Source organism: Apodemus sylvaticus, chromosome X (assembly GCF_947179515.1).
Source record: "Apodemus sylvaticus chromosome X, mApoSyl1.1, whole genome shotgun sequence".
Lineage (NCBI taxonomy): Eukaryota > Metazoa > Chordata > Mammalia > Rodentia > Muridae > Apodemus > Apodemus sylvaticus.
The window spans coordinates 38313808-38336559 of record NC_067495.1 but is presented as its reverse complement, the minus strand read 5'-3'; the positions used below and the strand labels follow the sequence as shown (position 1 = coordinate 38336559).

At 38.2% G+C, this 22752-nt stretch overlaps 2 protein-coding genes and 1 pseudogene across 2 annotated transcripts; 2 read left to right on the top strand and 1 right to left on the bottom strand.

Annotated features, from left to right (window-relative positions):
- Window positions 1-259: 259 nt before the first annotated feature.
- On the bottom strand, window positions 260-4923 carry LOC127674428 (odorant-binding protein-like). The gene is made up of 5 exons (XM_052170215.1): window positions 4843-4923; window positions 4221-4360; window positions 3473-3543; window positions 2142-2252; window positions 260-402 (listed from the first exon to the last, which is right to left on the bottom strand). The coding sequence occupies exons 1-5, from the start codon at window positions 4921-4923 to the stop codon at window positions 260-262; spliced, it is 546 nt and encodes a 181-aa protein (XP_052026175.1).
- A 5641-nt stretch (window positions 4924-10564) lies between these two features.
- Window positions 10565-10938, top strand: LOC127675195 (splicing factor 3B subunit 6-like; annotated as a pseudogene).
- Window positions 10939-15397: 4459 nt separating this feature from the next.
- On the top strand, window positions 15398-21906 carry LOC127674427 (probasin). The gene is made up of 6 exons (XM_052170214.1): window positions 15398-15481; window positions 17164-17303; window positions 18485-18552; window positions 20157-20267; window positions 21179-21280; window positions 21878-21906. The coding sequence occupies exons 1-6, from the start codon at window positions 15398-15400 to the stop codon at window positions 21904-21906; spliced, it is 534 nt and encodes a 177-aa protein (XP_052026174.1).
- Window positions 21907-22752: the final 846 nt, after the last annotated feature.

Sequence of the window (22752 nt, the reverse complement as noted above, 5' to 3'; positions counted from 1 at the left end):
AGAATTACTCTATTAAGAGCACAACTAATAGACTAAAGAATGAATTTCTAGCAGATTAAAACATTAGCAGGCTCAGCTGCCCTTTTTGTACTCACCCATATAGTGTCTTTATTGGTTACAAGTGTCTGTGACAGACAAGAGAGGAAGGAAATAATCACAAACAAAAAGCATCGTTAGAGTTCTGTAATATCTCCAGTAACCTTAAATAATTCTAAAAATCTGATTTAGAAGACTGAAAAGGTGATTATCCTGTACATTTTCAGGTGCATTCGTTGGCTGCGTGAAGCACAGTGATGTTACCTGTGGGCACCAAGTGCTGGATATTCTCCTTTGGCATGTTGTATTCCCTGGCCAGCTTCCTAAGCTCCTGCTTCTGTGCGTTGCTCAGGGTCTTTCCTTTCCCTATATCACATCAAAGAGAAAGGAAGAGAAAGTGTAGCTTATGATATTAGGTAGCTCAGAACAGATGCAATTACAATGGGTTGTGTGATATTGACCCATGGAAACATCCTACCTTCAATACCCTCCCTCATCCCCACCAGCCTCATTTTGACCAACCTAAGATCTCTAAAGTGAACAGAACACATTTAATGGAACGGAAATCCCAGCGACTATGACTGTCCACACCCTGATGAATAATATCATTTGTGGTGGTGGTGTTATCGTTATTATTATTGTCATCACCACTATTACTACTCATACTACAATTATTATATTTATTCATGCTTTCCACATCACCATAATATTTATTCCCAAAGAGGCCTGTATAGAATCCTGGTGCTTGGGATATGAGGGCTAAATGTTTGTCCATGCTGACTTTCTGCTTCACTTCTGTGTAGATTCTGGAATCTATGCCTTGGAATATTGAAAATTATTGAAATAAGCAGTGAAATCAGGATGGTCATGTTCATGAATCTGAATTCAACAACCATTTCAACACCACTCCACCTCACCATTTACCCAACCCCACTACCAGTCCCCAGTCTCCAGCTTCCAGCCCCCAGCCCCCACTCCTTGCCCCTCACAACTTTGTCAAACAAAGCAACAATGGTTGGGTTTTCTTTGTCAGCTTGACACAAGGCAAGGTCATCTGTAAAGAGACAACCTCAGTTAAGAAAATGCTGCCCTCAGATTGCTCTGTGGGAAAACTTGCAGGGAATTTTCTAGATTGACAGTTGATGTGGAAGGGCCCAGCCCACTGTAGGAAACTCAGCTGTACATTTTTCTTAGGTAGTAATTGATGGTAGAGTGCCCAGCCCATACTGGATGGTGCCACCTCAGGAAAGATGGTTCTGGGTGCTATGGGAAAGTATGATGAGCAAGAGCTGGGGAGCAAGCCAGTAAGCAGCACTACTCTATGGCCTGCATCAGCTCCTGCCTTCAGGTTCCTGCCCTGTTTGAGCTCCTTGGTAAAGAGACAGATTGGACAAACAATGGAACAGAATTGAAAACCCACAAACAACCTCCCACAAACACGTGCGCACTTGATCTTTGACAAAGAAGTCACTACCATACAGTAGAAAAAGATAAAAGCATCTTCAACAAATGGTGCTGGTCTAAGTGGCAGTCTGCATGTAGAAAAATGCAAATTGATACTTATTTCTCACCCTATACAAAGCTCAAGTCCAGGTGTATCAAGACCCTCCATATAAAACCAGATATACTGAATCCCATATGAGAGAATGTGGGAAATAGCTTCGAAGGTATTGGCATAGGAGAAAATTTCCTGAACAGAATGCCAATGACTCAACTCTAAGATCAAGAATCCCCAAATGGGACCTCATGAAACTGAAAAGTGTCTTAAAGGCAAAGGACACTATCAATAAGACAAAACAGCAACCTACAGATTGGGAAAACATCTTCACTAACCTACACCCAATAGAGAGCTAATACCCACAATATACAATGAGCACATATGTTAGCCTCCAGAAAACCAAATAACCAAATCAAAGAAATGGGGTACAAACTAAGCAGAGAATTCTTAATTGAGGAGTCTCGAATGGCTGAGAAGCAGTGACTTCTTTTTGAAAATGAACTGTGTTGTAGGAGCTTAAGCCAAATCATCTCTTCCTTCCCCATGTTGCTTTTGGTCGTGGTACTTATCATATCGATAGAAACCCTGTGATAGGGGCCACTCTCACCAGCAACTAAAATCACATTTGTATCCTTTCCACTCTCGTCCACGTTAACATTGTGAAAGAAAATGACACCATCTGTCTTCTTTACAACATAGAAGAAATTTTTGCCGGCGTCTGAAATTAAAATAAAAACAGCTTAGAAATCAGTAGAAATGTTGGAGGTTTTATTATTCATTTGCATACGGCATAACAAATCTATCGTATTTTTATTTCTTCCTTCAATTATTTGGCAAATATCCCCTCAATGGTATAAAATTGTAAATGGGAGAGACACTCTTGCCCTAAGGAAAAAAAAACTATATCCAATTAAAAAATTTCCATAATTTCTTTATATCTCCACAAGGTATTTAAAAAGTAAAAATCATCAGGCAAATATTAAAATACGACACTGTAGCAGAGTGGTGGTGACTCACACCTTTAATCCCAGCAACCAGAAGGATCTTTGAGGCTAGCCTAAATGCAGAACTAGGACAGCCAGGGGCCAGGGCTACACAGAGAAGCTGTGTCTCAAAATAATAAAAAACAACAAATGTGGGTACATGCTTGTGTGTGTGTGTGTGTGTGTGTGTGTGTGTTTGTGTGACAAATGTATAGTTTTCCATACAATAAAACATTTAAGAAATTTGTCACACAGATTTATGGGATTGCCTTCTAAATGTCACTTACAGTTACCTTAAATAATAGGCACTGAAATATCTCTCACAATATTTTTATGGGAAGGTGTGTGATGTACCTTAACATCACATGTTCCCACTAATGTTTGGAAGTTTAGTTAGGATTTTGGAAGTTGCATCAGATATTATTAGCCGAAATTATTCTAGGATCCTGGCCCCTTAGGTGTACTAATCTCTCTCTCTCTCTCTCTCTCTCTCTCTCTCTCTCTCTCTCTCTCTCTCTCTCTCTCTCTCTCTCTCTCTCTCTCTTTCTCTCTCATTCTCCTCTCTCCTCTCCACTCTCTTTCCTCTACTCTCTCTTCTCTCTCTGTCTTTCTCTCTCCTCTCTCTCTTCTGTCTCTGTCTCTTCTCTGTCTCTTCTCTGTCTCTTTCCTCTCCTCTCCTCTCCTCTCCCCTCCTCTCCCCTCCTCTCCCCTCCCCTCCCCTCCTCTCCCCTCCCGTCCTCTCCCCTCCCCTCCCTTCCCCTCCCCTCTTCTTCCCTCCCCTCCTCTCCTCTCCTCTCCTCTTCTCTCCTCTACTCTGCTCTCCTCTCTCTTTCCTCTACTCTCTCTTCTCTCTCTGTCTTTCTCTCTCCTCTCTCTCTCTCTTCTCTGTCGCTCCCTGTCTCTCTCTCCTCTCTCTGAATTGTTTTTGCATCCTATTAACCGATAACATACTCACAATCAGTATTGTACTTCCCATCTTCATTTTTTTCTCCCACAACAGTGTAAGTCTGACACTCGCTGTCCACCCTTCAAAAATAAAAAGCAAAAATGTAAGCCGGGTAGTGGTGGCAGACACCTGTAATCCCAGCACTCTTGGAGGCAGAGGCAGGCAGATTTCTGAGTTCAAGGCCAGCCTGGTCTACAGAGTGAGTTCCAGGACAGCCAGGGCTACACAGAGAAACCCTGTCTTGAAAAAAAACAAACACACACACACACACACACACACACACACACACACACACACACACACAAAAGCCAAACAGAAAAAGCAAAAATGTGCCTCTGTATTTTCTCTTTCAGGTTGCTCAAATTTCATTTATTGTGTGGGAGTATTAACTGCTTTTGGGAAATATTTAATTTGGATAAATAAACCACATCTGAAGACTGAAACAGACACTCTGGGGTTATTATTGACCTGGAAACTAAGTCCAAGCTTCCAGGGGAAGACTCTGGTCTCATTTTCTACCCACCTTTACTGTTTGTGACTAGTTTCAACCAGAATTATCCAACTCTCTAAAACTGTAGAACACATTGCAACCAGTGTTCCTTAAGTCAAAGACACAATTCATTAAGTCTGAATGAATGCGCCCAGGAGATCAACTCCAGTTTTACACATGACCCAAGTTTCAGTGAAAATTTCACACTGACATTCATGCCCCCAGTTTCTCAGTCCTGTTTATGTGCATCAGGTGAATGTCACTTACTTGATATTGAATTTGATTTTGAGTGTCTGGCATTCATCACTGCACTCCATATGCTGAAAGTAAGCTCTCAGGGATCCACCTTCCTTTACCTTCTCCACATTATCTGCAACTATGTAAAGGGTGTGCCAGTCCCCATTAACCTAAATAGGACAGACACCATTGCAAAGGTTGGTTAGTCAATCTGTTCCTTTTTTTCAGCAACACATGTCCTAATTATTGCATGTATTTTAGGTCACTAAACAAATGAACTTCGACCTAACAAAATACAGATGTTTCCTGCTACTCCCTGCTAGAGAGTAGATTGTGAAATTATGTCATAACTCATTCATACTAGAACATGATACAGTTCACACTTTGTCAATCAATAATGATGCAAAGTCCAATCTGTAATTTTCTCTTCTTAACCGTCTCTCATACTGTGGACAGATCTCATTGAAAACATGTAAAGTGTTGAAAGACACCAGGATTGAATTACAGGTAGGATTCAGATAATATTTATATACTATATGTACCATATATAATATATAATAACATTCCATTTATAGTATGAGGTATATATGATCAAACCAACTTCAGAGCGTACTTAAACATCCCAGATCCGTTTATCCCCAAATGCACACACCTCTGCGGGACTGATATCAAGAGATTTGTGATGTGCACAGGATAAACCTAAGGAAAGAGCAATCAGCAGGAATTTCACCATCGTAGCGCCTGTATTCTCTGCTTCTGATGGAGCTCGGAGACCAAGGGCAGGTGGTGGAATGGCCCAGGACCATCTCCACCTTATATAGTATTGATTACTGGCCTGAGATTGGCATGGAGTGTCCACTGTGAAATTTCAAAATATCCTGGTTGGTGACAACAACTGTGGATGACAATTCTGTTTCTCTGATACTTTCCTAATGAGATTAACTTGAGTTAAGCCATGAAATTGACCTTTAAGGCCCCTGTGAATGTGGGCTGGCCGTCAGAAAACACAAATATTCATGTCCCTAAAGTTGAAGGTTCTTATTTGGAAATAGTAGAAAAAAATGAAGTTATGTGACTCTGGCTTATTTAACAGTGACAAATGCTTCGTCACCCAGACCCTCTGATCCCTGGTTACCATATGGATATTAATCATTTTTTATGCAATTGGATATCAGTGGACACATATATCTGGAACATTCTAGTGTACTCTGGAAGGTTCTCCAACATCCTGGGGCATTCTTGGAAAAGCTTTTGTGAAGAAGTGTACCGTTTTATTCCATGGGCAGGAATTTGCAATTTTGATTCATGATTTTAAACATTTTTATAATTTGATAGTCTCATCAAGATGTGAGGATTTTTAATGATGTGAATCCCATTTTGTGGGCTCAGATGTTGATACCATGTCCTGGTAGTGATCATTGATTATGCAAAATTTAATTTATATTTTCAACAGTAAATATGCACACCTTTGTTATCTGTTTGCTATCAGTGTATTTCATTTGGCAACTGTGTCTCTGAAGCATTTATACAATGATCAGTCAGCTTCTAGTTTTCTCATGATTGTGCCTGACAAATTCTCAACATTTCCTCCATTCAGAACATTGGCCAGTTGGTGGAGTTGATAAATATTTACCCAAATGCATGATTCAAAATTGGATTCCAAGGTTCAAAGACTTTAAATAAGAAATATTCACCCAACCCATATTCAAAAAGATTCTTTTTTTAATATGTTTTTTCATGTAGTTTTTTTTTCTTTATTGATATGTTTTTAAAATTACATTTCAAATTATTTCACCTTTTCTGGGTCCCCACTCCCCGCAAGTCCTATAAGCCTTGTTCCCTCCCCCTGTTCCTCCATCTACCCTTTCCCACTTCCCTGTTCTGGTATTCCCCTATACTGTTGCATTGAGTCTTTCCAGAACCAGGGGCCACTCCTCTATTCTTTCTGGACATCATTTAATATGTGGATTATGTCTTGGGTATTCAAAGTTTCTAGGCTAATATCCACTTATCAGTGAGTGCATATCATGATCGATCTTTTGAAACTGGGTTACCTCACTTAGTATGATGTTCTCCAGCTCCATCCATTTGTCTAAGAATTTCATGAATTCATTGTTTCTAATGACTGAATAGTACTCCATTGTGTAAATATACCACATTTTTTTGTATCCATTCCTCTGTTGAAGGACACCTGGGTTCTTTCCAGCTTCTGGCTACAACAAATAGGGCTGCTATGAACATAGTGGAGCACGTGTCCTTATTGCACGCTGAAGAATCCTTTGGGTATATGCCCAGGAGTGGTATAGCAGGGTCCTCAGGAAGTGTCATGCCCAGTTTTCTGAGGAACCACCAGACTGATTTCCAAAGTGGTTGCACCATCTTGCAATCCCACCAGCAGTGGAGGAGTGTTTCTCTTTCTCCACATCTTCGCCAACACCTGCTGTCTCCTGAGTTTTTGACCTTAGCTATTCTGACTGGTGTGAGGTGAAATCTCAGGGTTGTTTTGATTTGCATTTCCCTAATGATTAATGATGTTGAACATTTCTTAAGGTGCTTCTCAGCCCTCCAAAGTTCTTCATGTGAAAATTCTTTGTTTAGCTCCATACCCCACTTTTTAATGGGGTTATTTGGTTCTCTGGGTTCTACCTTCTTGAGTTCTCTGTATATATTAGATATTAGCCCTCTGTCAGATTTAGGGTTAGTGAAGATCCTTTCCCAATCTGTTGGTTAACATTTTGTCCTTTTGACAGTGTCCTTTGCCTTACAGAAACTTTGTAGTTTTATGAGGTCCCATTTGTCAATTTTTGATCTTAAAGCGTAAGCTATTGGTGTTCTATTCAGGAACTTTTCCCCTGTGCCCATGTCCTCCAGGGTCTTTCCCAGTTTCTTTTCGATTAGTTTCAGTGTGTCAGGTTTTATGTGGAGGTCCTCGATCCATTTGGTGTTGAGCTCGGTACAAGGAGATAAGAATGGATCGATTCGCATTCTTCTGCATGCTGACCTCCAGTTGAACCAGCACCATTTGTTGAAAAGGCTATCTTTTTTCCACTGGATGCTTTCAGCTCCTTTGTCGAATATCAAGTGACCATAGGTGTGTTGGTTCATTTCTGCGTCTTCAATCCGCTTGCCTGAGATTGTACCAATACCATGCAGTTTTTATCACTATTGCTCTGTAGTAAAGTTTGAGGTCTGAGATAATGAATCCCCCAGAAGTTCTTTTACTGGTGAGAATAGTTTTAGCTATCCTGGGTTTTTTGTTATTCCAGATGAATTTGAGAATTGTTCTTTCTAGCTCTATGAAGAACTGGGTTGGTATTTTTATGGGGATAGAACTGAATCTGTAGATTGCCTTTGGCAAGATGGCCATTTTAACTATATTAATCTTTAAATGATGTCCAAAAAGAACAGAGGCGTGGCCCCTGGTTCTGGAAAGACTCAGTGCAACATTATAGGGGAATACCAGAACATGGAAGTGGGAAGGAGTAGATGGAGGAACAGGGGGAGGGAAGAGGGCTTATGGGACTTGTGGGGAGTGGGGACCCAGAAAAGGGGAAATCATTTGATATGTAAATAAAGAATACATCGAATAAAAAAACTATATTAATCCTGCCAATCCATGAGCATGGAAGATTTTTCCATTTTCTGAGATCTTCTTCAATTTCCTTCTTCAGAAATCTGAAGTTCTTGTCATATAGGTCTTTCACTTGTTTGGTTAGAGTCACCCCAAGATACTTTATGCTGTTTGTGGTTATTGTGAAGGGTGTCATTTCCCTAATTTCTTTCTTAGTCTGCTTATCCTTTGAGTATATAAAGGCTACTGATTTGCTTGAGTTGATTTTGTAGCCAGCCACTTTGCTGAAGTTGTTTATCAGCTGTAGGAGTTCTCTAGTGGAGGTTTTGAGGTCACTTAAGTATACTATCATATCATATGCAAATAATGATAGTTTGACTTCTTCCTTTCCAATTTGTATCCCTTTGACCTCCTTATGTTGTCTAATTGCTCTAGCTAGGACTTCAAGAACTATATTGAAAAGATATGGAGAGAGGAGGCAGCCACAAAAAGATTCTTGATGCATTCATTTACTTCTTGTTTTATTGTCTACCATATGTATGTGATTCTTATTAATTTTTACATATTTTCTTCTTGATTTATTGCCTACTTCTCTGTGCTTGATTATTCAAGAGTTAACTCACTTCCACAGGAACAAATCTGTGCTGACCTACAAACATATTTTTTCCTCCATTGATTTCTTCAGAAATTTCTACTTTCCACCAGAATTCTAATGCCATTCGGGAATAAAGGTAATGTTGGGTAAAATGCAAAGATAAATCAACCAAGAAGAGCTATCATTAAATACTGCTCAAAGTGGAAATTTACTTAAGACTTTATGAGCACTCATTAAAGTCCTTCTCATTTCTCCTCCAGACCCAGTAACAACAACATGTTAATCCTATTTTCTGAGTATCCACCTGGAAAATTACCTACAATTTTGCGCAAACTCAGGTTCATTGTTTCACATTTCCAACAGTTCTCTTAAAATGTAAGTTTTCCTTCCCTATGTATTAAGTGAAATGAGTTTTCTTCCCTCTACCTGGTTACAGAAAAGATGATAGAATACAATCTGGAGACTTGGAAAAATAAAAACAAATTCTGCCTCATGTCAAAACATCCATTTATTCCTATGGAACTTAAAGATTATCTCTGTTTGAAGTTTAACACATATATGTATGTGGTTTATTATGTTGATATGTGTTTATTCATAAACATTTTACATAAGGATACATATGTTTATATACTTTTCTATCTGTGAATATATATTTATTTGTAGACATGTCATATGTAAATATAGATGTATTTCATATTCATGTTTATATATTCCAATTTATACATGTATGAATATGTATACATATACATTTGTTTCCATTTCCAGTAATTTACCAATTAAGTACCTTATCCACACATTTTTTCCACAGCAGAGGAGTGAAGAAAGAATGGAAAATGTAGGTACTTCAAAGGACATAGTCAAAATGAACAAAATATTGACACAATGGATTCTGTTATTAAAGTCATGGCCAAGTTTGGAACTCTTTGATGTCTGACCTTTGAAGAGGACTTGGCTAAAAGTCTGTCTCGTTTTCTTTCTTTTCAGTTGTATATTTTATTTATTTACATTTCAAATGGTGTCCCCTTTCCCAGTTTTCCCTCTAGATAACCCCTATCCCATCCTCCCTCCCTCTGCTGCTATGAGAGACCTCCCCCACCCACCCACCCACTCCCACCTCACTGCCCTGGCATTCTGCTACACTGGGGCATCAAGCCTTCCCAGGACCAAGGGCCTCTTCTCCTATTGATGCCAGACAATTATGTGGCTACATTATGTGGCTGGAGTCATGGGTCCCTCTATGTGTACTCTTTGGTTGGTGGTTTAGTCCCTGAGAGATCTGGGGATTCTGCTTGATTGATATTGTTGTTCTTCCTATGGGGTTGCAAACTCCCTCAGCTCCTTCATTCCTTTCTCTAACTCCTCCACTGGAGACCCTGTGATCAGTCCAATGGTTGATTGCGAGGATCTGCCTCTGTATGTCAGGCTCAGGCAGGTCCTCTCAGGAAACAGCTCTACCAGGCTCATGTCAGCAAGCACTTTTTGGCATCCACAATAGTGTCTGGGTTTGGTGACTGTATATGGGATGGATCCCCAGGTGGAGCAGTCTCTGGATGGCCTTTCCTTAAGACTCTGGTCCACACTTTATCCCCATATTTCCTTTAGACAGGAGCAATTCTCAGTTAAAAATTTGGAATGAAGGGGTGACTACATACCCCAAACCATGTCCTTGCCTAACCTCTTGGATATGGTCTCTACAGGTAAATTCTCCCTCCCCTTTGTTGGACATTTCAGCTAATTGCATCCCTTTTGGGTACTGGAATCCTCTTGCTTTCCTGCCATCTGGGACTATATCATGGCTACCTCCAGCTCCCCATTCCCCATTGCTACATCCCTCTGTTCAATTCCTGACCCTTTATATATCATCCCAGTCTCCTATCTAATTTTTAAAATGCCCAACAGGCATGTCTACAGCCCAATCTTATGGAGGCATTTTCTCAATTGAGATTCCTTCTCTCAGATGGTTTCAGGTTGTGTCAAGTGATATAAAACTCACCAGCATAATTCGTTTTGTTCAGCCTTACTGAAATGCATGTCAGTAACAATAAATCCATTTTCTTCAGACTTTGCGGACTTTCTGGCAGTGCTGTAACAGCTTCCATTGCTACCTGGCTGTAAATATTCTGTATGTGACACCATGTCGCCCATGAATGTGATCGAGTTTAGAAATATCCAGAGGGATCTTACAGTAACCTACATCAGTCTGCCAAGATGGCGATGCAAGTGGCTAAGAGGGTGAATATTCGCCTCCCACCTGAAGTAAATCGGATTTTGTATATAAGGAATTTGCCATACAAAATCACAGCAGAAGAAATGTATGATATATTTGGGAAATATGGACCTATTTGTCAAATCAGAGTAGGGAATATACCTGAAACCAGAGGAACAGCCTATGTGGTCTATGAAGACATCTTTGATGCTAAGAACACCTGGGACCACCTATCAGGATTCAAATTTTGTAACAGATACCTTGTGGTTTTGTATTACAATGCTAACCAGGTATTCCAGAAGATGGACACCAAGAAGGAGGAGCAGCGAAGCTTCTCAAGGAAAAGTATGGCATCAACACAGATCCTCCCAAATGAACAGTAGCCATGGGTGGTCCCCATTACCTTTTCTCTTTTTTATTAATACTGAATATTTTGGTTTCTTTTTTGAGACCTAGAATGACTTGTTTGAATGTTTTCTAGTATTAAAATATATTTTAATAAACTTGTAGCTTTTGTAAAAATAATAATAATAATAATAACCTGTGGCACTGATGTTTTCTTAAGAAACCCAATTTGTGTCTGTTTCTGTGTTATTAATGTATCTCATTTTTTATTTTATTAATTTTGTCTTCTCCTTCTCTCAGACACTTTCTCTTATCTCCCTTCAATTTACTTCATCAAATAATTTGTTGCTTTGATCTTTAAATGTGGGGGGTATGGATGTGTGTGTGTGTGTGTGTGTGTGTGTGTGTGTGTATTCTCTTTGGTATGTGTTTTTGTTATGTCTGCATTGCATGTGGAGTTCAAACATGTGGGTATTTTAAGTATGGAGTACAGTTTATTTAAGGCATGGTGAGGGGAGTTAAGGGGGTAGTAGAGGCAGAAAAGGCAGAAGGAAGTAGATAGTAGAGAAGTAGAGGCAGGCCATGACCATGTGGAGAGAGGTGGGAATGGAAGGGGGAAGGGAAGAGCCCAAGAGGGCAAAAGAGAACAAGAGAGCAAGAGAATAATAGGAAACATGTGGTCTAAAATAACGTAAATCTCAATGCCCATGAAAAACCGAAAAAGAAAATATGATTTCAAAAACCTTCAGTCCTCACGTATTTTGTGCAACAAATTTGGCAAAATGGTGATTTAGTGTCAAAATTCATACCAACTCCTCAACTGAGTAGCTGCTCAAAATTAGATCTTATCAAATGTCAAATTTAAATATCGAGTCATCTTAAGGAATAATAATAAGAGGAGGAATAAAGGTTTTAAGAAAATAAAAGTGAGACTGTCTGCATTTCTTTTTTTAAAAGATTTAGTTATTATATGTAAATACACTGTAGCTGTGTCTTCAGACACACCAGAAGAGGGCATCAGATCTCATTACAGATGGTTGTGAGCCACCATGCGGTTGCTGGGATTTGAACCCAGGGCCTCCAGAACTCAGGACTTGGAAGAGTAGTAATTGTTCTTAACAGCTGAGCCATCTCTGTCTGCATTTCAATATGATTCATGAGTTCCACCCCTAGCTGATCAGCTACTCACTTCTAGCAGAGGGAGAATAAATTTTGAATAAATAAATGAATAAATAAATAAATGGCTTTTAGTAGGTCACACACCTGTGAGTATGTACCCTACACAAATATGACTCCAAGCATAATTTAAAAATAAAAAAAAATGAGCAAGTAGAGGGATAAGAAAGCAGCTGGAAGGAATTAGAGGGAGGAATGGGGATCAATATTATCAAAATTTATTGTGTATATGTATGAAATTTTCAAAAACTTAATAAAATTATAAGCATTAAAATAACTTTAAGCATGGTCAGTGTGAATAAGCCAATACGTAAATGAGGGACTAAAGAAGTAACAGAAAATAAAGATTCTGCATAGAAAAGCTTCATATAGACTCTGCTATTCTATTTACTGAAAACTCAAATATCCCACTTTACTTAAGCTTTATTTAAAACCAAAGCCAGTCCTAAGTACTACAACATCAAACATACTCTATCCTTGTCTGTGTGAAATGAAGACTGTCACTTGAGTTTAACATCTGACATTCTTCACACATTGGTTATGGCATGTGCATGCCTTCACTCACAGGAGCATATACACATATGCACAAACACGAGAATTGTAAATAACACATTTTTCTGAAGAATAATTTATTCATTTGTTTGTTCATTGGTTGGTTTTCTGGATGCAAGGTCTCACTAAGTAGCCCTGGCTGTCCTGGCACTCACTTGGTAGAACAGACTAGCCTTGAACTCATACATATCAACCTGCCTCTGCTTCCAGAGTTCCAGGATTAAAATGTATGCATTCCCATACCTGGCTAAGGATATTGTATTTTCAATACAAATTTCACATTCCTGCGGGAAATGCTCACAAGTGTAGCTGTAAAAACAGATAATCATTATTTTTCTGTATCAACATTGGTTCTGGAACAGAATGTGTAAAGAGCTTATCCAAAAATTAGATCTCAGGGGTAGTGGAATTGCTCTTTTCTAAAATGTTCAGATCCCTGCTTTACTTTTCAACTGTCCGCTGAAGTATCTTTTTTTGCAGTATTAAAATATTTTTATTTGTAATTAGGATTTAAAATACTGTCAAAATTATGCCAGAAAACAAGAACAACACAGCTTATCTTAGAAAGAAGAACAATAAATCCAAGACAGATGATTTCCTCTCCAAGTGTTTTATTTTGCAAACAGATGTGTAAACAGAACCAGGAGACTCACAGCAGACAGCAGCTGCACAGACAGGTTGGGAGATTCCAAAACCAAAACTTGCAGTGTTGAGGAAAGGGAAATGACACAGAGGAGTATACTGACTCATGAATATCCATTGTCTGAATTTTTCTTCTCTCTTTTCTGTTGTAACATTTACTACTTAGTAACACAGTGACCTAAACAACCAGTGACATGGTAGGCTTGAGTCAGCTCATTCAGGCTCATGTTCATCAAAGGTCTACATCTCTCCCCTGGCAGACTGAGAGAAGCTGTGGTGGTTAATATTTCCTACTGCCAGACAGCTGGTTGTTAAATTACTATTTTGAAGTCCTAAAATTTGTGTTAAATTTTATAACATTATCCATCACTTTGCATTATTTACTTCTTTTTTTTAAAGTTGAGAATTTCATGAATTCACATAATATATTTTGATCAATTCTACCCCATCCCCTTCTGGATCAAGATGTAAGCTCCCAGCTTCTGGATCAAGCCACTGCCATGATGAAGATGAAAATCTCTGAAACAGTGATCTCAAAGAAAAACTTCCTTCTGTAGGTTACATTTTCTATTTTAAAATTTTTATTTTGTAGTGCTCTAATGAGTAACAGAGATATCAATTAAAAGTGGGGGTGTGAGAGACATTGACTTGAATAATTTTTGCACTATTGTGTAGGTTTTAATTATTTTTACATCTCAGGGGGTAATGATGACTGAGTTTTATGACCCACTTAGTAGGAGGAGAGAGAACCAGTACTCTTCTGACCTCCACACACACGCTGGTGTATGGACATACCCAGTCCCATGTACAAAATAAATGATTAAGTCTTTTTTTAATGATTAAGTTTTAACATGTATTATGCACAAGTAAATTTATAAGGACTCTTATTGCATGTATATCTGAGAACCAAAGTAATTGTAAAATCAAGTATTTCCTGATATTTCTCCTTCATGTGCAGGTGGATACAGAAGTCAAAACTGTCTTTCTGGATGTTTTAATATTGCACATGACTCTATGCAAAAAATACTGATATTATCTTTTAAAAAGAAAAAAACTGTATATGCATACATTATCACATATTAGACACCATTAAGAAGACATGAGTCCAAACATTCTATTTCAAATTTCAGATTAATGGATTCTGACATGTGGAAGAGTTAAGTTTCCCAAATGTCTCATTAGCATAGGTTCCCAAAAACTGGGGAAAGCCAGGGCTAATTAGATGGCTCTTCACATAGAGGTGGTTGCTGCCAAGCCTGGGAGCCTGAGCCCAGACACCCAGATATACACAAAAAAAGTAAGATAAAGAAGAAATTTAAAATTTAACCATATTTATAATGATTATCTAATAAGCTTTCTGGATGGTTCTTGGGTTATATGTCATAATTGTGATTGACAGGCTGTTAAATTTGAGTGATATTTGTAAAGACATAGTAATAAATTATATCTATAGAAGCAAGAATTTATCTTTGGAATCAAGACTGTATGCTCCATGTTATCACAGTTGTTTAAACAAAGGCTAGAACCTCCAGTTCCACAAACAAATGTGAATTCTACTCAGGCTGGCTTACTGCCATGTCTGTGGTCATGTGAACAATGTGGTTTGTGCCAACAATAGAGCAGTGTTCACAAGTGCATTTAGCCTCCCCAGTATTGCTGATGAATCCATGATTCAGGTTCGAGGGTGTTGAATACTTGATTGAAAATGGCCAGACTTGATATTCTCCCACCAGCATCTATCTGATTGGGAATGTATAATAGAAATCAGGTTTAAACATCTACCATTCTAGTTAAGATAACATGATAGCATCTTGTTCTTAGTCTTCCCTTTTCTTAATAGGAACATTATGCCAATGAATAAAAATATGCCTGAAACATGGGACAGGCATTGGGCATTGGAATTGACAATAAAAGTCAATTTTCCATCCCTAGTAAAGTTCTCCAGGAACCTATTTGTATACTAAATGACACAATGTGAATGACAGTGCAAAACTGCCAACTGGGATGCAGGACACTGCTCATGCCAACTGTCCTGAAAGGTACCTATAAAAAGCAGGGAGCTACTCTACACCTTGTCAGTGAGGTCCAGATACCTACAGAGCAGACACAGTTGCTCACACATGATGAGGGTCATCATCCTCCTGCTCACACTGCATGTGCTAGAAGTCTCCAGTGTGATGATGAATAAGAGTCTCAAAAAGAAGGTAGCAGGCCTGTGTGGAAGGGGGTTGTATGCGGTGGGCATGCTGTAAAGAGACAGAAACAGACAGACAGACAGGGATTTGGGAGGGGGCTTTGTGCAGGTGGTGGGGGAGCAGCAAGAGACAGAGAGAAAGAGACAGAAAGACCTTAAAGGGGGAAAGAATGTTCTGGAAGTTGGTATTTGCTAAGTCTGGTAATGGAGAGTTACGAATGTGCTGGGGGCAGTAGTTGAGTCTCATAAATACTTTTCTGAGAGAAAAAAAAAACAGAAGGACAGATACCAAAAGGTAGACAGAGAGAAATGAGAGAGTTCCTAGATAATTTTACTAGGGATGGACAACTACCATCTAGAAATTGCTATTCTCTACATCAGGAGTGGAGGGAGACAGAGAGAGAATGGTCTAAGAGAGACCAAGAGACAAAAACAAATACACACAGAGAGAATAACGCTTCTGAAGATAGAGTTTCTGTGTGTCTTTGTGTGACAGAGAGAGATGGGAGGGGGGAAGAATATTCTGGAAATATTCTCTACATCTCAAAATAAAGAGTGGCCAGGAGAGAGAATAGTCTACAGGGTGGTTTTCTGATAGAGACTGAGAGACAAGAAATAGACACACAGAGAGACCTGAAGAGAGATGTAGAGAGAACATCCATCAGTCTGGCACCAAGGGTGTGTCTGGCTTTCCCAGCAAATCTAAACACCTATATCACTTCCTGTGTTTCCACTCATGTCCCTCACACTGTGAAGAAATTGAAGCCACGATAATGAATACAGTGAAATAATTCTAAAGGGATGAATTTTACTAATGTTATTCTTGCAGTAGCCATTGTCTACTTTGGCCTGTTATCCAAAACATTAAAAGTAAGGACTAAAAAAGATCTGCAGAAAAAGCAAGATGACTTCATTCAAGGCAAAGCTGGAGTGAAGATTATAGACAGACATACTGCCAAAGATGGACAGTTGCCCACTTGACTGACTGGACTCAAGGTCCCCAATCTATTATGTATATGTCTCTTTCAGGTGTCCCAGGAGACCAATGAGTTGGTTAATAAGGGGCCAGATTTGTTTTGATTGACAGATCAAAACATTTATTTCTCTAACTGTATATGTCCCTTCTAGTAATGCATCTGATTTTAATCATACAAATTGCACAAAGCCATAACGTGGCCAATAAGGTAAGATCATCTGAAGGACATGTTTTTATCTTACTATGCATCCACCCGAAACCAGTTCAGGCCAGTTCAGTGCTTCTATTCTCCACACCAGGATACATTAAGAATATAGTTGAATGGAAACTGTCTGGACTTCATCATTGTTAGAGGTGTATAACAAGCTGGATGCAGAGTTGGGGACTATGAGGTGTTCTTTTGTGTACCTTGTTCACAAATGAGTGTGTGAGTATTCTGATGCAGGTGGAGAGGAGAAGGTGGGGTTGTTATATGGGGAACTCTACACCATCGTTTAGAGATGGGTTTGTGATGCAGTTGGCTCAGGGAGGGGTCTGAAATCATTACTGGCTTCATTGCACAGAGTATGCATGAACATAAAAGAAACTAAGCTGCCTAATGCCTTATTACATAATCAAGTTATGAATTACCTCATCCAAGTGGGTTTGGAATCCTAGGTTACTAAACTATCCCCTACTTTTACCTGCCTTGTTTCCATAGCTGCATTTTTTTCCAGGTTGAAGGGAATTGGCGAACAGTTTACTTAGCTGCAAGTACCATGGAGAAGATAAATGAAGGCTCACCATTGAGGACCTACTTCCGTCGCATTTTGTGTGGGAGGAGATGCAACCAAATATTCCTCTATTTTTTTATTAAGTAAGATATAATACAATAGACAGAACAATCCATGTAACGTTCTGTGGGTAGAGAAATGAAATGTTTTCAGTCAACACTCGTGTCAGTGAACACACACAGCACTAAGTGAGGATTCGTATATCACTTTGCTCTTTATGGTCCTGTAAACAACATATGATTGCAGTACTTTTAATTTAGAATGAATGAATTTATTTAGTGAATAGCAAGCCAAAGTAAAATAATAAATATCAAGAGATGAATGGTGATTATATATATATGTGTGTGTGTGTGTGTGTGTGTGTGTGATAGATACATAGATAATACATATAAAAGTAGATAGATGATACATATACACAAATGTAGGTAGTTAGATAATAGATAATTAGCTAGACAGATGATAGATATGTACATAGATATGTAGGAAGACCGATAACAGATGATACATACATACATACATACATACATACATGGCATACAGATAAGTAATAGATGGATACATGCATGTATATACATATATACATACATATATACATAGGGAGATATAGATAGATAGATAGATAGATAGATAGATAGATAGATAGATAGATAGATAAATAGACAGATGATAGATACATCTGTCTATCTCTGGTGATCAGAGAACACCATGAAAGAAGCAGACTTACGTGTAAAGTACAAGTGGAAAACATATATTCAAAATCAGCTCCTTTTTAAAGTCAAATATCACAACACAATTTACCAAAATAACATAATTTATAATCACTTAATTTTCTATTTGTCACTCCCCAAAAGCCCAGGTGGGAGAGAAGATATAGCAAAATAAATTTTAGGACAGTTTCAGTGCTTTTAAATTATCTTGATATGATTAATTTCTTAATAAATTATTTTGATTATCCATTGAAGCTATATTTCTATCTGAGATAAAGGAAATTTTTGTTAATTATGTGCTGATATTTGAACCTTTCCATAAATTGATTATTTATAAATTCTACCCTAACAAAGACACCTACAAACACCTAACTGGGCGATTGATGACATTTAAAGATGTCATTACTTATATTTAGGGAAGATGTCCTACAAAAACATGTGCTTATGACTGCTCTACAGAGGAAATGTGGTTTGCAATAAACTGTCATGTCATTTATATGGAATCAGGACCCTGGAGTAATACACAATATGACAACATGAATGCATTTGTTTTTCAGGAAAGGGGCTAAGTGCCAACAGTATAAAATTGTAGGAAGGAAACAACAAGACGTTTACTATGCAGAGTGTGAGTAAACAATGCAGGGGTTAATGCATGACCTTAATTGGTTTTGTTGTTGTTGTTGTTGTTGTTGTTGTTGTTCAAAATTCACAGTCTTAGTTGAATTTTGCCTATCTGAATATCTGCATTCCAATGTAATTGTCTCTACTAGTTACAGATGCAATCTTGAAGAAAGCCTCTTCATTATCTTCCTAGTCATTTTGAAACTAATAAGAGATGTGGTGTGTTTGTTTAGTTTTTAATGATTTTAAAAACTTTTTTATTTATATGGTATATGTCTGTACCAAGCACACTTCCCTTGTTTAGCTTTAAGTGGAAACTAAATCACAGACAAGGGTCTGATAATGGTTAAAGGAATTAAAAGGTGATTTGAGTACTTCAAAAAATAATGATGCAAAATAGGAACTAGAATTTTATCAACTTTTAAAATGACTCCCAGCAATTCTGAAACATGAGTCTTGTATATGCAATAATGAATGATTTAAATTTTATAAATTTGGGAGAGAATAAAAATTATTTACAATATATAAATTTAAGCATCATGAATAGTCTTATCTCTTTAGTTCTGACAGGCAAGGCATATGACCTAAAACACACTGAGATACATTTATAAATAATTGAGGTATCAGTTTAATTTGTCATGAAACAAGTGGTAAAGATATGTTCATTATTTTCTATTCTACCATCGTCTATTTAACCCAATATATTAAACTGATAGATTAAACATGTCATGGACTCTAGCTTGATTTATAGATGAGTTTATTGTACTTAAATACAGGAGCAGAATCATCTCACAAAGAGCCCATAAACACTCTTATGTGTTATGCAATTTAGTTCAAGGCCAGCCTGTTCTACATAACACACTTCAGGCCAGCCAAGGATACATAATGAGACCCATCTCAGAAGGAAAAGGAGTTACCACTGACACAAAAGGAAACAGTAATCATATCAATGGGGAGGGTCTTGGGTCAGCCCCTTCCTCTCTTTAAGAAGTCTTGCTAGTGAACCAGTGAGTGTATTGGCGTCTCTTATAAGAGCATGTGTAAATATAGCTGCATTCCTGAAGAGTCCGCCCCAGCTTGGATGACACTCCTGAGAGCTTTATTCTTGGAGCTTTAGCAAGGCTTACAGATAGCTAAGCTAGTCAGAGTCTCCTCCACAGGGCCTGTTCACTGTCTCCCATAACGTTGTGGAGTGGCCTACTGAAAGTTGTTATTCTAAAAATCATCCTGACACTTGTGGGTTTTTTACTTCTCTAATTTCATATGATCATAAAGCTATTCTCAGCAAGTAAGAGGATTGTAGTATGCCACCTTCTATACACTCACACATCTTGGTATCAGGATAATCACTATCCCAAATCAATAAAGGTTATGCATATTTGTAGATAACTGTGGGATATCAGATATATTTTATATCTTAGAACAGAATTATAAACTTGCTTTATAATTCCCTGTTTGTCTCAACTAGTTTCAATACATGAAGCAGAATATTGTGGGTCAGAGATTGCATACTCCATATACCTATTCATAACTGTGCAGTTAGAATGAACCTAAACAACCATTTTGTTGACATTAAATGTATTTATACAAATTTCTTATCAATTTCAGATGAAGGGAGCACAGCATTTATGTTAAAGACTGTGAATGAGAAGATATTGCTGTTTCATTATTTTAACAAGAACAAAAAAAACGATGTCACACGAGTGGCTGGAGTTTTGGGTGAGTGTCACACATGGAACTTGTCATCTGAGTGTATGGTTCAAGGATATGAATGTACCCAAAGTCAGTGTGTTTGTGCATCTGATTCTGTTTGTCATGTTGACAAATCATTGAAGCTGTGATGGTTAGCTTTGAAGATCTACTTGGCACAACCCAGAATGTGCTTGGAAGGGTCTCAGTAGGGAATTTCCCACAGCAGACTGACCTGTGGATGTATCTTTAATGATAATTAACATAAGAAGTCTTCACCCAATGTGGCTGGTACCGTTCCATAGCAAGAGGATATGCTATAAGCTTCAACTACTAACAGACACAACTCTGAATCCTCTGGCAAAGTTGTTAGGGAGGGATTTCTCTCATGAGACTGGCCTGTATGAGTGTCTCTGGGTGTATACTGAATGATGATTACACAGGGAGATCTGCCCACTGTATTCAGCAGCATTTGCTGGACAGACCATTCTGACCTGTATCAGACTTAGAAAGCTGGATAAATGCAAGCACACACATGTATGCATTCTTTGATCTCTGTTCCTCACTATGGACATGGTGTGTCTCCCCCCTAAACTTCTCCCACTGGAGTTTCCCCATTAAGTGTGCTATAACTGGGAAAATAACATTTTTCTACCTTAAATTGATTTTGTCAAAGCATTTTGTCAGAATATTGAGCAAGGAAATTGAGATATTGATAAAGTAGTCAATACTACAAAACATGAGAGGTACTATGTTACACATCCTGGGATCCACCCACTACTTTGATTTCTCAGGAAAATGATGCAATTTTGCATTGTCAATCTCTTGGAGAAAGCGGGCCAATGTTGTGCTTTGGCACTTTTTAGGAGACTAAGCAATAAAGAATATTTTATTAATGTTCTGGGTACTAATGTTGTGACATTATACACCATGCAACGCAGCAAAAGGCAAACAACTGACTAAGGAAGAAATGACGGAGTACATGAACTTCGTGGAAGAAATGGGCATTGAAGATGAGAATGTACAGCGTGTCATGGACACAGGTATAGTAGCAACCTGTGTATATAACTTCTCACTTTGCATTTTTGTAATACATTTTATTAGTGTATTATCGACAGTGTTGGGAAGATGGCTCAGTAGGGAAAGTGCATACATGCATGAGAGCCCAAGTTTGGATCCCAGCACCCATTTAGAAAGCCAAGAATAACAGAGCTGGGACAAGAGGAGCTTTCTAGTAATAGATCTATCTGAAAGATCATGTCTCAAAACTAACAATGTATAGAATGAATAAAGATGTTAAAAAGTCAGCCTCTTACCTATGCATGCATGGGCATACACATGTCATTCAGATGACTATGGACATACCAATGAACCATGCAGATAGATACAAACACACATAAAATCTACCTGAAATGAAACTCAGTTCCTAGGATCCTCTGTTCAGTTACTCTATTCAAAACCTAGCTGTTTATCTGCATTTTTATAAAAACTGTTCATATGTTGTAATGTTATTATTAATATTATGTTGAAGTGCTATATTACTTTAAAATAATACTGTTGTTTTAAAATAATACATTACTTTAAAATAATATTATTATATTAAAAAATAATATTATTTTTCCATGTTTACTCTCCTTTAGACACCTGTCCAAACAAGATCAATTCTTAATGACTCAACAATATCAGGATTAGGTAAGTCAAAGCACACTCCTTTTATATCTTGAAGTTTAATTTCTTTTTTCAGGAAAATGATTTATTTCTGATTAAATGTTTTTGATTTGGTACCCACAATTCCCACACTGGGATAAAGCCCATGACAGCATTATAAGCATATCCTGACATCAGGCAGAAGCCAAGGCCTGGATGTCAAGGTAACTCTTCTTGCTCCAGAACCATCCTCACCTGCAAGGTGTCACCAGGGAGGAGAAAGTCAGACGAAGCTCTTCCATTCTGTGTCCATAGAAATGCCAGGCCCTTTCCCATAGGCCCCTTCTCCTTTCTTTTTTTTTAATCGATATATTTTTATTTACATTTCAAATGATTTCCCCTTTTCTAGCCCCCCACTCCCCGAAAGTCCCATTAGCCCCCTTCCTTCCCCCTGTTTTCCCACCCACCCCTTCCCACTTCCCCAATCTGGTTTTGCCCTATACTGCTTCACTGAGTCTTTCCAGAACAAGGGGCCACTCCTCTGTTCTTCTTGTACCTCATTTGATGTGTGGATTATGTTTTGGGTATTCCAGTAGTCTAGGTTAATATCCACTTATTAGTGAGTGCATACCATGATTGATCTTTTGAGTCTGGGTTACCTCACTTAGTATGATGTTCTCCAGCTCCATCCATTTGCCTAAGAATTTCATGAATTCATTGTTTCTAATGGCTGAATAGTACTCCATTGTGTATATATACTACATTTTTAGTTCAATTATTTTATCTGTTCTTTAACATTTTCATATAGATATATAATGTATCTTGATCTTACCTACTCCCACACACCTCATCCTAGAGACCCAGCAAC